Source organism: Lepus europaeus, chromosome 1, assembly GCF_033115175.1.
Source record: "Lepus europaeus isolate LE1 chromosome 1, mLepTim1.pri, whole genome shotgun sequence".
Taxonomy (NCBI): Eukaryota; Metazoa; Chordata; class Mammalia; order Lagomorpha; family Leporidae; genus Lepus; species Lepus europaeus.
Window position 1 is genome coordinate 47,328,291 of NC_084827.1, and position 12,430 is coordinate 47,340,720.

The 12,430-nt window shown below is 45.4% G+C and overlaps 1 protein-coding gene across 1 annotated transcript; it reads right to left on the minus strand.

Moving 5' to 3' along the window:
• Positions 1–340: 340 nt before the first annotated feature.
• LOC133762539 (formin-2-like) lies at positions 341–11,626 on the minus strand. Its single transcript, XM_062195546.1, has 3 exons — positions 11,534–11,626; positions 6,782–7,517; positions 341–360 (listed from the first exon to the last, which is right to left on the minus strand). Exons 1-3 carry the CDS (start codon positions 11,624–11,626, stop codon positions 341–343), a joined length of 849 nt encoding a protein of 282 aa, XP_062051530.1.
• Between the last annotated feature and the right edge of the window lie 804 nt (positions 11,627–12,430).

Genomic DNA, 12,430 nt, shown 5'->3' on the forward strand with positions numbered 1-12,430 from the left:
ATCCAGGTTGGGTAAAGCCTGAGATTAATCCCACTGTGGGCTGTGTCATTTCACTGAAGCCTTGCCAAGGCAAAACACACCAAACAGGTCTTACCACCCAACACAGTAGAGAAGACTGCCTACTATCATGATGTCAGAGACACAAGGAAAGCCTCTATAAATGTTCAAGACTGGCTATTCTCCATCTTAATCCACGTCTGGTCATTAATCATGACATCCTTAAATAGCAGGGGTTTACAAATACTTCAACAGAAATTATAGTCTATGATCAAGGAGACAGAAGTTCCGTACTCTATATGTCTGAAGAACAAGAACATGTCTCTTCCTGGATCATCACCAACTACTCCAGGATGGATGCGTCTGCAATGACAGGGGCAACCAGTCAAGAATTGTGAAGGCTCTGAGATTGTCCTCTACCTGCAAACTAACAAGTCAGCCTATCACTGCTTCAGGAATGCCAACAGAAGGCACAAGACTTCTGGTTCCAAGACAAAAGACTTCGTCACCGGCAGCACAGAAGGTAACATGGGATTCAGGTATGTGTTCACTCCCCTCCCCAACAAAATCACAGAGAAACCTGAGGGATGCTGCCCGTGCATATTTACATTACAATTAATGAACCCTGAGTTTAAGGGACCCAAAACTTTTCTAATGAGATGCAAGCACACCTGCCTATTCTTTGCTTCCAAGGAGAGACATTAACTTTATTATCCAGGATAAAAATAAATTATTGGTATATAAATATGCCCTCTAACCCAGAGGCAGACAATGTCCTCCAAAAATTACACAATCATCTTTGAAAGGATAATTCCAAAGAATGGCTCCAACAGTCAGTGGTTCTGCTTACAAAATTTACAGAAATAGACCCATGAAGAACTCTCTCCCAACACAACTCTATTTACCAAGCCTTCAGCAAGGTGACAATCTATGGACTCACCATTGGTTCCTCTATCTCACATTGAATGGTATGAGGGCAATCTTCTCTCCTTTGAGTAAAAGTGTTTCAAAAGGGAGTCAGTTTCATTTATAAGAGGGTAGGAAACAATGATGTCCTCAATGTACCACTCTCCTTCCTCCTTTCTCTGTCTCGGGGCTTTGTAATATCATAAGCCCAGATGTTAGGCAGACGTAAGCACCTGAGCCACAAGATGTGAGAACAAAGTATGAGCATTTTTTCCATGGGACTGATCACTTGGTTATGATAGAAATAACCAGCACCTGCATACTACAGTATTTCCTTTGTTCTTGAATGTTATAACATCCTTGGGGGAGGGGGGTGGATTACTATCATTTGAAAAAGGTTAAAAATGTACATATTATATATTTTTGCTAGAAAATAGTGGAAATGGATTTGTTGGAACCATATGGAAAGATTAAGATAATCAATTAAAGAAGAACTCTAAAAAGAAAGAAAGACAGTAAGCCATGGGTTGGTACTCACAATATGAAAATGGGCATAGGAATTCATATAAAAAATTTTCCCTTACTTTTAACTGAGTACATGTGATTCTGACAATTGGTTTTAATTTTGTTCACTATCTGAACTAGTATCTGCCTTTGTAGTATAATAGAAGCATAAGAAGTCCTCAAAAAATTCATGGCAAATGCATATTATGAAAACACTATGCATGGATTTCAAAAAACTCACCATAAAGTAAACTTATTTTTTAGTTCCATTTTTCCACATACTTTTTGAAGTACCCTTGTAATAACTGAGCTGGAATCAGGGGACATTACTATAAACCTTTGTGGCATGACACTGGATCTTAGCTTCCTCGTCAGTAGAAGGTTGTTAGACAATCTTTCAGCAAGCCCTCAAAAGCTCTCAGATGCCAGAATACCCTTCAGAGAGGGAATTGTCACTCATTCATTACTATCACCATTATTAATTGCTAAATACTCGTATACCTAGATGAATGGATAACTGAGGAATTACCAAGCAAATCACAACCTAAGCTGGCAAAATGCAGGTAATGTGGAAAGTTCACATGTGTTATTCGACATTAGCTATTCTGGGGTTCACAGCCCCATTCAATGTCGTGTGTGCATTTCCTTTCTGTCAATATGACTTTGAAGGATTCTCCCCCCACCTTTAGAATCTAGTAATTCAGCAAATAGATAATATAAAACAACCACTATAATTCCATAATGCTTTAAAAATAAAAATATGCTTTATTTATATATCCATGAACTATAGTAACATGAATGAAAATAGTAAATAATTCATATGGTTAATGTGAGTACTGTGCTTCAAGTGTAAATTATCTCATAGATCCACAGCAGCACTAGTGTCTGTCCCCTCCCCACCCTCCTCATCTGGGGTTTTCAGCATCTATGCCAAAAACTACCTCTGTACACCTGTCACCCCACAATAACGAGACTTCAGAGGTAATGAGACCCTTATGATGACAATTCCCAATGCCCTTACTTTACAGAATATTAGAAATGGAGTATCAGACAATTATTTATCAGGAGCAAAACTAAAGCCAGAACACAGCTCTCCTGATTCCTGATTTCATTTCTATTCTGCAACATGGCCAACCTCCCGCTTGGTAGTAGGTGCTATTGTGTCCTATTCAGGTCCTGTTTTCTTGACCAATGCCTCAGCCTCCCCACTATGTAAGCCTTGGCTGCTGACAGCTCATAGCTGTACCCTTCACTCAGAACTGTCTAGAAATGCCTGCAAGGGTCAAGCACCCCAACCCCATGCCCCATCCACATTCCACAGGTAGCCCACAGGCCCTGAGTGATGATAAAGGGACACAAAAGACCCACATCCCTCACCTCAAGGAAGAACCACTGCGTGGCACCACTCATGTGCCACAGCTGCCCATGGAATCATGTTGGGTTCAACTTTGGTGCCACCCACATCTTTGTCCTCCCTACGTCCTTCACTCCTCTCCTGGTTTCTCCTGACAGCACTCCCTCAGTGGATCCCTTGCACAAGAATCCCCATTGCTGGCTCTACTTCTGGATAACACTTTCCTTAAACATTTCCAGAAACAGAGCTGCAACTGATCAGCTCTGATCATTAGAAACATTTGTTGCTGTTGTTTTTGTTGTTATAGTAAGATCACATTTGCTTCTATCATTTCTACCCATGTTGAATAAAGTCTAATCCCTTTTCCACTTGACAGCCTTTTGGATATTTGAAGGGTAAAATTTCATCAACTTTTTGTCCTCCTTCAAAAACTTTTTTCCCACAGACTACAAGAAAAAAAAAATTTTAACCTCATAATATTTTTTTTTGGACAGGCAGAGTGGACAGTGAGGGAGAGAGACAGAGAGAAAGGTCTTCCTTTTGCTATTGGTTCACCCTCCAATGGCCTCTGCAGCCGGCGCGCTGTGGCCGGCTCATCGCGCTGATCCAAAGCCAGGAGCCAGGTGCTTCTCATGGTCTCCCATGCGGGTGCAGGGCCCAAGGACTTGGGCCATCCTCCACTGCCCTCCCAAGCCACAGCAGAGAGCTGGCCTGGAAGGGGGGCAACCGGGACAGAATGCGGTGCCCCAACCGGGACTAGAACCTGGTGTGCCGGCGCCGCAAGGCGGAGGATTAGCCTATTGAGCCGCGGCGCCGGCCAACCTCATAATATTTTAACTCAGAGTAATGGACGTCAGACAACAAAATCACATAATGGAAAATCAACTAGAAGAGACTTTGCAATAGACTGTGTTCAAATCTACTGGAGAAGGAGTGGGCATTTAGCCTAGCAGTTAGACATTGCTGAGAACACTCACATCCCACATCAGAGCACCTGGGTTCAAGTCCCATTCACTCCAGATTCGAACTTCCTGCTAATACATACCCTGAGAGGCAGCAGTGTTGGCTCAAGGAGCTGGGTCCCTCTCACCCTTGTGGGAGACCTGGATTGCATTCTGAACTCCTTACTTTGGCCTGGTCTAGCACTGACCTAGCCCTGGCCATTATAGCTATCTGGGGAGTGAACCAGCAGATTGAACATCTCTCTTTGTCTCTCTCTGCCTTTCAAATTAAAAATACATGTAAATATTGCTTAAAAAAAAGGTTATTTTGACGTTCCTACTGATATGACCTGGTTATAAAACATTAAATATCAATAGAAGGGAGGGTGTTGAGGTATAGTGGGTTAAGCCACAACTTGGGACACCTACATCCCTTATCTGAGTGCCTGTTTGAGTCCTGGTTACTCTGCTTCTGATCCAGCTTCCTGCTAATGAGCATCCCAGGAGGCAGCAGATGATGGCTCAAGTATCTGGGCTCCTGCCACTCATATGAGAGACCCAAATGGAGTTCTGGGCCCTTCACTTCAGCCTGGCCCAGCGCTGGCTATCTCAGGCATTTGTGGAGATGGAAGATCTCTCTCCCTGTCACTCTGCCATTCAAGTGGATAAAAACAGACAAACATTTTTAGAAATCATTTGAATTATATGACTTTCACAAGCAAACAAAGGTTTCTGATAGACAGTGACTTAGAGGTATTAAAAGAAGAAATATTAGAGATTAAAGTTGTTAAAGTCCTTTATAAAGTTTAGAAACCAAGAAATTAAGGTGCAAAGTGGTTGCGTGACTAGCCCAAGGTCTGTGACTCACTAGTGGCAGAGCCAGGCTAGACTTTGACCCTGTGTCGAGGACACAGCCTCTTATGAACCACACCTACCAGTACGAAAATGCCAGGGCTGCCTTCGCAAGTATCCCATTCAAACAGCTTCTTATTTCCCAGCTGCCAATCAAGCTGCCCAGAGCCGCGAGGATGAGGATCAGAAGCACGTGGTCTCAGACTGGACACAGTGGTGTGGACGACTCCGAGCCGTGAATACGGACTTCTTCCTTCTTTTTGCAGTTGTGATTTCCTGTCTGTTTTTTTCTTAAATGTTTGTCTTACAAACACTTTTCTTCTTGAGTACTTCTCATACACACACACACAGGTAAGTGAAAATTAATTTTCTTTATTTAAATTTCAAGACAACATCTGTTCAGACAATTAGTGCTGAGAAGGCAGTGATGTCACAGAAATGTTGCCAGATGCCAGCAGAGGCTGACCTCCCACCCGGCCGGGCCGCGCGTGAGCAACGGCCTTGCTTTATTGGCCAGGGATGTTGCCGGCTTCTCTACCTCTAAGAAACACTCTGAGGATGAATGAGAAGAAGTAAAGGAAATGCTCTGAGGATCTCCTACATCCCTGGAAGAGCCACAGCAGAGCGAGGCTTTCGACTCCAATGCCTCTAACTTCAAGAGTGCTGACCACAGCCGGCGCCACGGCTCAATAGGCTAATCCTCTGCCTGCGGTGCCAGCACCCCGAGTTCTAGTCCTCTTCCAGTTCAGCTCTCTGCTGTGACCCGGGGAAGGCAGTGGAGGGTGGCCCAAGTGCTTGGGCCCTGCACCCGAATGGGAGACCAGGAGGAAGCACCTGGCTCCTGGCTTCAGATCAGCCTAGTTCCGGCCGTAGCGGCCATTTGGGGAAGGAAGTCCTTTCTCTCTGTCTCTCTCTCACTGTCGTCTAACTCTACCTGTCAAAAATAAATAAATAAATCTTAAAAAAAAAAAAAAAAAAAAAGAGTGCTGACCACTGCAAGGCTTTGTGTAGTTCTAAGAGTCAGCAGGTCTCAGAATTCCTTCTAACACCTTCAACCCTTACACTCTTCTCTTCATTAAATTTTAGATTTTGAAGACTGAGAAGCCACTTCATGATTTCCTCTTCCAGGGCAAGCAGCCCCTAGACCTTCCCAGATGGTGCTGGGCAGGAACTCACCCCTGGCCAAAGAAGGCAGTTTGTTCCTTGGCTGGGCTGCCCCCAAGTGGAAAACATTCATCTTGTGGAGCAAATCTATCTCAGTGACACTTTTAACTGTGGTCCTAGTTTTTTTGTTTGGAGTTATGCTGTTTCAACCAATTAAAATATTCGAAATCAACAATCATGTTTCTCCCAAGTTTTCAACATTACAGAGAAAAAGAAGGAAACGTTGAGTGGCTACTGTGCAGTATTAAATGCTCTTGCCTGGGTGTAGTCACCAAAACCTCTAAATAAGTCTGAGCCATAACCTCCCTTCCTGCAGTGACAAGAATAGCAAAGTGGTTAAAACCACAAGCTCTGGAGTTAGACTGGATTTAATCCTGGCCCTACCACTAAGGAACTTTATAAGTTGCAGAAATTACTTAGCCCCTCAAAGCCTGGCCTCCTCATTTGCGAGTTGCAATAATTATGATTCTGATTATAATATGGCTATGAACAGGTTAAAAGAACATAATGCATGTGAAGATATACTACACAGGAACTATCTGTTAGCTCTTGGTATTAGTATTCCTGGTTTTTTTTAAATTAATTTTTATTTAGTGGAGGAAGGGGTACTCCCTCACCAGACATAGAAGGGAGAAGGAATGGTGGCGTTTCTGTAACTGGCAGAGGAGGAGGTGGGGGGATTGCTGTATTGGGCAGAGCAGGCACTGGCATGCCAGGGAGAGGGGGAGGTGGAAGGATTGCCATGCCCAGGCCAGGCATGGAGCTGGGTGACTCTGTGCAAGGCAAAAGTGGTGAGTGTGGGATGTTACAGCTGTTTTCAGAAACAGAGTGTTCATGACTGTCTTCAAACTCAGTATGAAGAGAAGCATGGGGCTGTTGAGACCCTGGCTGTCCGTGACCATCAGATGATGGGAGGGGTAAAGGTGGCAGGGGCTGTGATGCACTCTGTATGGACTGATGGGAATCGAGCTGGACTGATAATCTCCTTGGAGACACAAAAAATTCTCTGAACAGAATTTTGTCTGTAATCCAGAAGGTGAGGATGGAAGAGCTGCTGCTCTACTTTCAGCTCTAGCTGGGCATGGAGGCTCCTCGGACAATGCATTCAAAGAAGTTAGTGTCAGTATCCCACCATCTTCTGTAGGGGATGTCTGTATGGATTTTGCCTGTAAAATCCTTTGAGGCCGTACATCCTCTTCTCCTAACCTGAGAGCTTCAATATAGACATCTTCTGAGGGTGCCACTCCATTCTCAACACCTCGATGGCTACTGGCCAGCTCCATGTCTACAGCAGGGAACTGCTTCTCCAGCTCAGCTATGTTGCTCCTCAGATTCTCAATGGTCTGCTCCAGCTGCTGAATGACAGTTGCCTGTCCCTCAGACCTCGTGTCAAGAACCAACTGCTGGACAGCATCTGGACACTTATTTGGGGGTTCCAATACAGCAGCTTGAGATTCTGTTTCGGCCTTCTTCGACCTGTGCTCTTCATGAGGAGGTTTTGGTGATGGCCACACAGACGGGACTCTCCTGGGAAACTGCCCTTCTGCGTAACCCGCCGAGTGTGTGGGTTGACTCACGGCAGCCCAGCTGTGAAGTTGATCTTGATCAAAAGGAGCTGAACTCGATTGGGCATTCTGATTACACGGTTCCCTGAAGCAGTCGCTGAAAGGAAGTAGGAGACCCATGGCAATGATCCGTGAGCAAAACTTCTCTGCTTCTGCTGGAGGCCCGTTCTCCTGCTGGCTGAATAGCTTCTCCAACAGAGTCCTAATATTCCTGTTATTATTATTTTTTTTTGCCTAAGCAGAGGAATTCATATTTATCCCAAAGAACATCTATATATTTTTGAAATTATTTATTTTCAAGACCAAGAGAGAGCAAGAGAGAAAGGGGTGTGTGTGTGGAGCAGGGGTTGCTTGCAGAAGTTGGTTCACTCCCTGAATACTTGACAGTTGGAGCTGGGTCAGATCAAATCTGGCAACTAGAACTCAAGCCAGGTGTCCCACACGGGTGGCAGGACCCCAACTACTTGAGTCATCCCCTGCTGCCTCCCAGAGTCCATATTAGCAAGAAGTTGAAGTCAGGAGCCAGAGCTGCAAATTGAACACAGGCACTCTGATGTGAGATGCAGACATCCTAACCAGTGGCTTAACTACGAGGTCAAATGCCTGATCTAAAACTTGTATTTTCTTTGTCTGGGGCCTGATTTCTATATAAGGAGGTATTTTTTAATTGTCTCCTGATATATTGGTATTCTCTCTCCTCAGTTTCTTAATCCAAATATTCAGAAACATGCATTCTGTGGTCTTCATGTTTTTAGAAATATTGAAGCGGAGTGGGAAAGTCATGAAGTCTTGGTGTTAGTGAAATCAGCACAGTTTTATCTGAGGCACCATCTTAAGCCTCGGGCACCATGTTAGGCTCTGGCCCAGTCGCCATTTTGTACAATCAGTTTCATTTTCTCCGAGATAAGTTTCAGTTTCCTAAGTCCAGCCTAGTTTACCAGAAATCAGGTGACCAAACGGCCCAACCACACACATTGCTTTCACGTCACCCAATGGAATTTGCTGTTCTTACTTCCTTATCTTTGCTAAGCTATATAAGACCTGTTCTCCTAGTGCAAGCTGCTATTCTCTCATGTATGGAGGGAGAGGCAGCCTGTCAGGTACTCCCTCTCCAGCAATAAAACCTTTCCTTTACTACAGTGTTTGGTGTGTTTTTTGTGGTGGCCTTTCACTTGGAGTTGCCTTTCAAGGTTGAAATCAAGCATTTGACTAACACTTTTTTGGGTGACACTGATTGTCTCACTATGAAGCAAACTACCCAGTCATCTTGTTATCCCTGAACCCTCACTGCCCCATCTTAACAACAATACACCAAAGCCAAGACATACTATGTACATACATGCCTTCCCTCTGACACACTGTTGGAGTCCCAGCTGCTCCTCTTCCGAAACAGCTCCCTGCTAACATGCCTAGGAAATCAGGGGAGGATGGCCCAACTACTTGGGTCCCTACCAGCCCAGACTGTTGTGGCCATTTGGGGAGTGAACCAGAGGATAGAACCAATCAATCTCCCTCTCCTTCTCCTCCTTCTCCCTCTCCTCCTCTCCCTCTCCCTTTCTGTCTCTCTCGCCCTCCCTCTCTCCCTTCCTCCCTCCCTCTTCAAATAAATAAATGAATAAAATAATCTTTTTAGAAAATAAAATCAAGTTAGTTGGCACAACTTCATCTCAGTGAATGCACATTCATTACCCATGGTCAGTATTTCCTTTAATATATCCTGCTTACAAAGCATCATTCTAGAATTTTTCTTGAAACTAGCATGAAGCTCATCAATTTATATGGAGCTGGGAACTCAGTCCATTTCTCCCATTTGGCTAGAGGGACCCAATCACTTGAGCCATCACCATTGCCTCCCACAGTCTGCTGCACTGGCAGGAAGCTGGAGTCAGGAGCAGAGTCGGGCACGGAAGTCAGGCACTCCAGTTTCGCATCCATCGTTCTACCCATGGCCACTCATCTTTCTGAACTCATAGCGCATCCTCGGAGTCGCTGGAAGCTGAACATCTGGTATTCCGATTCCAGACCTGAGCTCCTTTCACTTCCTCTCTGGCAGCTGTCCTTCTTCACCATCTCTCTATTCATGCTGTTAATTTTTTTCAGCCCAAGCCAATGATCGTATTTACGACCACTTACGAGAGTTCTTTATCACTGTGACATCTTCTTTCCTGGCAGCATATTTTTCTTGCTCAACAGGAACATGATTTATAATGCTGAAGTGATCCTGCTTCCAGAGCTCTCATTCCTCTTGTAAACATAGTCCTTGAGGCACCATCGTTTCCTTTACCTTTTGGGAAGCCTTCTTTCTGAGGACCTATGGTCAAACACCAAGGTCATTTTTGTCCTAAGGTTTCCTTAGTTAATTAACACTGTAATCCCTTTTACCGACCCAACTGGAATCAAGGATAGATGTTTCCCAAATTTATTCTGTAACTTTCTTAGGAGATAATTGTCAGCAATACAAGCCAAGGACAAACCACACTCATTCCATTGTGCACTGAGTATGTCCCCCTCCAAAAAATTTATGTCCATCTGGAACCTAAGAATGTGACCTTAGCAGGCACCAGGATCTTTGTAGATGTAATCCAATTAAGATGAAATCATGCTGGATCAGGGCGGGAGCTTAATCCTTACAAGAAGAGGGAAATTTGGATACCAGGCGACTTACACAGGGAAAACACTCTGTGAAGATGGATGGAGGCAGACACTGGCACCGTCTTTAGGCCAATGAACACGGAGGGTTGAAAACAACCACTGGAAGTTAGGAAGACACAAGGAAGGATTCTTCACAGGTTGGAACACCGCCCTACTAACACTTTGATTTTAGACTTCTAGCTGCCAAACACTGAGACAAATACATTCTCATTGCTTTAAGTCACCCAGGTGGTTGTAATTTGTTTGGGTAGCCCTAGGCAACTGGTACCTGCTCTGAGTGGCATGAGACCACTAACAGATTCCATGCTGCCAATTCTGCACCAGTTTTGTTCCATGTGTTGGAAGGCAGCAGTGTGAGGTGGCAAGAACAAAGATTGCAGAGTTAAGAGGACCCAGGTTCAGCCTTGGACTGGGCTGGAGTTGAGGCATGGACTTGGGACATGGTCAGTTCCTCACAGCTTCCCAAAAATGGGGATAGTAGATTAGTCATCTGATGCAGTTAGCGTGAGGATGAAGTTTGAGAATATGAAATGCTATTAGTATTGATTTACCTAATTTCCTTTATCCAGCTGGCTCTCTGGTTATATTCTCTTAAAGGTGTTGTTTTCATTTCTTCCTGGTTTTATCCTTTTAAATGCTTCTACCCTCAGATTTTGAATTTCCATAGTAATTGAGACATACTTAACAGGCAGGTTTCTTTTTTTATTGTTAAGATAGATTTATTTATTTATTTATTCATTTATTTGTTTGAAAGGGAGAATGAGCAACAGAGACAGAAATATCTCCCATCAACTGGATCACTCCTCAAATGGCCACAACTGCCAGGGCTGGCCCAGGCCAAAGACAGAAGTCAGGAACTCCATCTGGGTCTCCCATGTAGGCAGCAGGGGCCCAAACACTTGGGCCATCTTCTGCTGCCTTCCCAGGTGCTAGATTGGAAGTTGGGATTCAAACTGGGTTTCTGATGTGGGATGCCAGCATCACCATGAGTTTTCCTATCCTGTCCTTTGAATAGAACCTTTTCACTTTGCACAAGATATACACCCCCTTTTGTTGCGAGATTTCAGCATGCATCTGATCAATACATTTCAATGACTCTGACACAGCATCAGCCATTCTGAAAGCCCAAGAGCTGGGAACTAAGCAACACAAGAAAACAGACTCACAAAAAAGGAGCAGCACACGCTTGGCCAGGCCAGTTCCTGCGGCAGTCAGGCTCTGCCTAGGACATTCAAGCATAGCTGCTGGCTTGGCAAATGATCACCTTCCCACAGAATCAGAAGCCACAATTTACGTTGCAAGAGAAGTAAAAGGTGATTATTTCTAGGAGCACTTCTGGGAAGAGAGACTCGTTAAAAACAGCATCGCTGATTTTTATATTGATATGCAGATTATTTAAAGCTCCAGAGAAGTCCTCACTGACACCAGGGAACCTCTTCCACATGGCCATGCAGATGAGACACTACCGAGTTCCCAGCAGCCCTCTATTCATTCATCCACCAAGGATTTACTGAGCACAGGGCACCAGATGCTGAGCCAGGCTTGGGAAAGGAAGACGCCAACAGGACCCTCAGAACTGGCACTCTACTGGAGCCAACCGCAGAGTAAGCGGCAAACACACCCAAGAGCACCATCAAGGGCGACTTGAGGAAGGAGCAGGTCAGCCGGAGGCCAGAGCACGCCTGATGCATTCTAGGAAGGGCAGTGTCAGAGGGGAAAGGGAAGGGGGGAGGGAAAGGAAGTGGAAAGCACAGTCAAGGAGGCCAGCATGGTCCCAGATCCTGCACGGTCTCCTGAGGACTCTGGCCGCACGCTGCATGAGAGGGAGAAAGCCATCGATCGGAAGGTTCTAGAGTACAAGAGCCTGGTCTGAGGTCAGCATCACAGAGGCCACTCTGCTGCTGCCTTAGAAACAGACGGCAGGGCAGAGAGACTGTGGCCATCACTAGGGTGATGGTGCTGTGGACCTGGTGACGTGACTGCAGGTGCAGCGAGAGAGACATTTTTAGGGCAGAAACAGTGAGAATGATCCAGAAGAGGCCATGAGCAGCACAAAAGGAAACACATGTCATTGGCAGGCACCATGGCAGAGAGCCACTGAGTGACAAGGAGACTGCCCAATCAGGAGGCGGTGTTCTCAGGGGAGAGGCCAGGCTCTCATCAGAGCAAGAGGGCAGAGGGAATATTCAGAGCCGAGGCTTGTGATGCTGAATACTGCCCCGAATGGCCCGTGAGTTCCAGGAGGCCAAGAAGAGGGTTTCAGGAATTGGGCAGCCGTAGGGATCCTCCTCTTATGGCGGCCAAAGCTGACGGGGCAGGTGACTTCCTTCCTGTGAAGCAGAGACAGGCCGCAGGGGATGCCCGGGCCCCAGCCGGGACCGCACACTTGCTCAGTGGCGCTAACTCCGGTAAATTCCATTGCAGTACCTGCTTACTGCACAGGCAGTGTGGGGGCAGCAGTGAGCTCCTCTCTTCTCCGGGACTCACAGAAATCA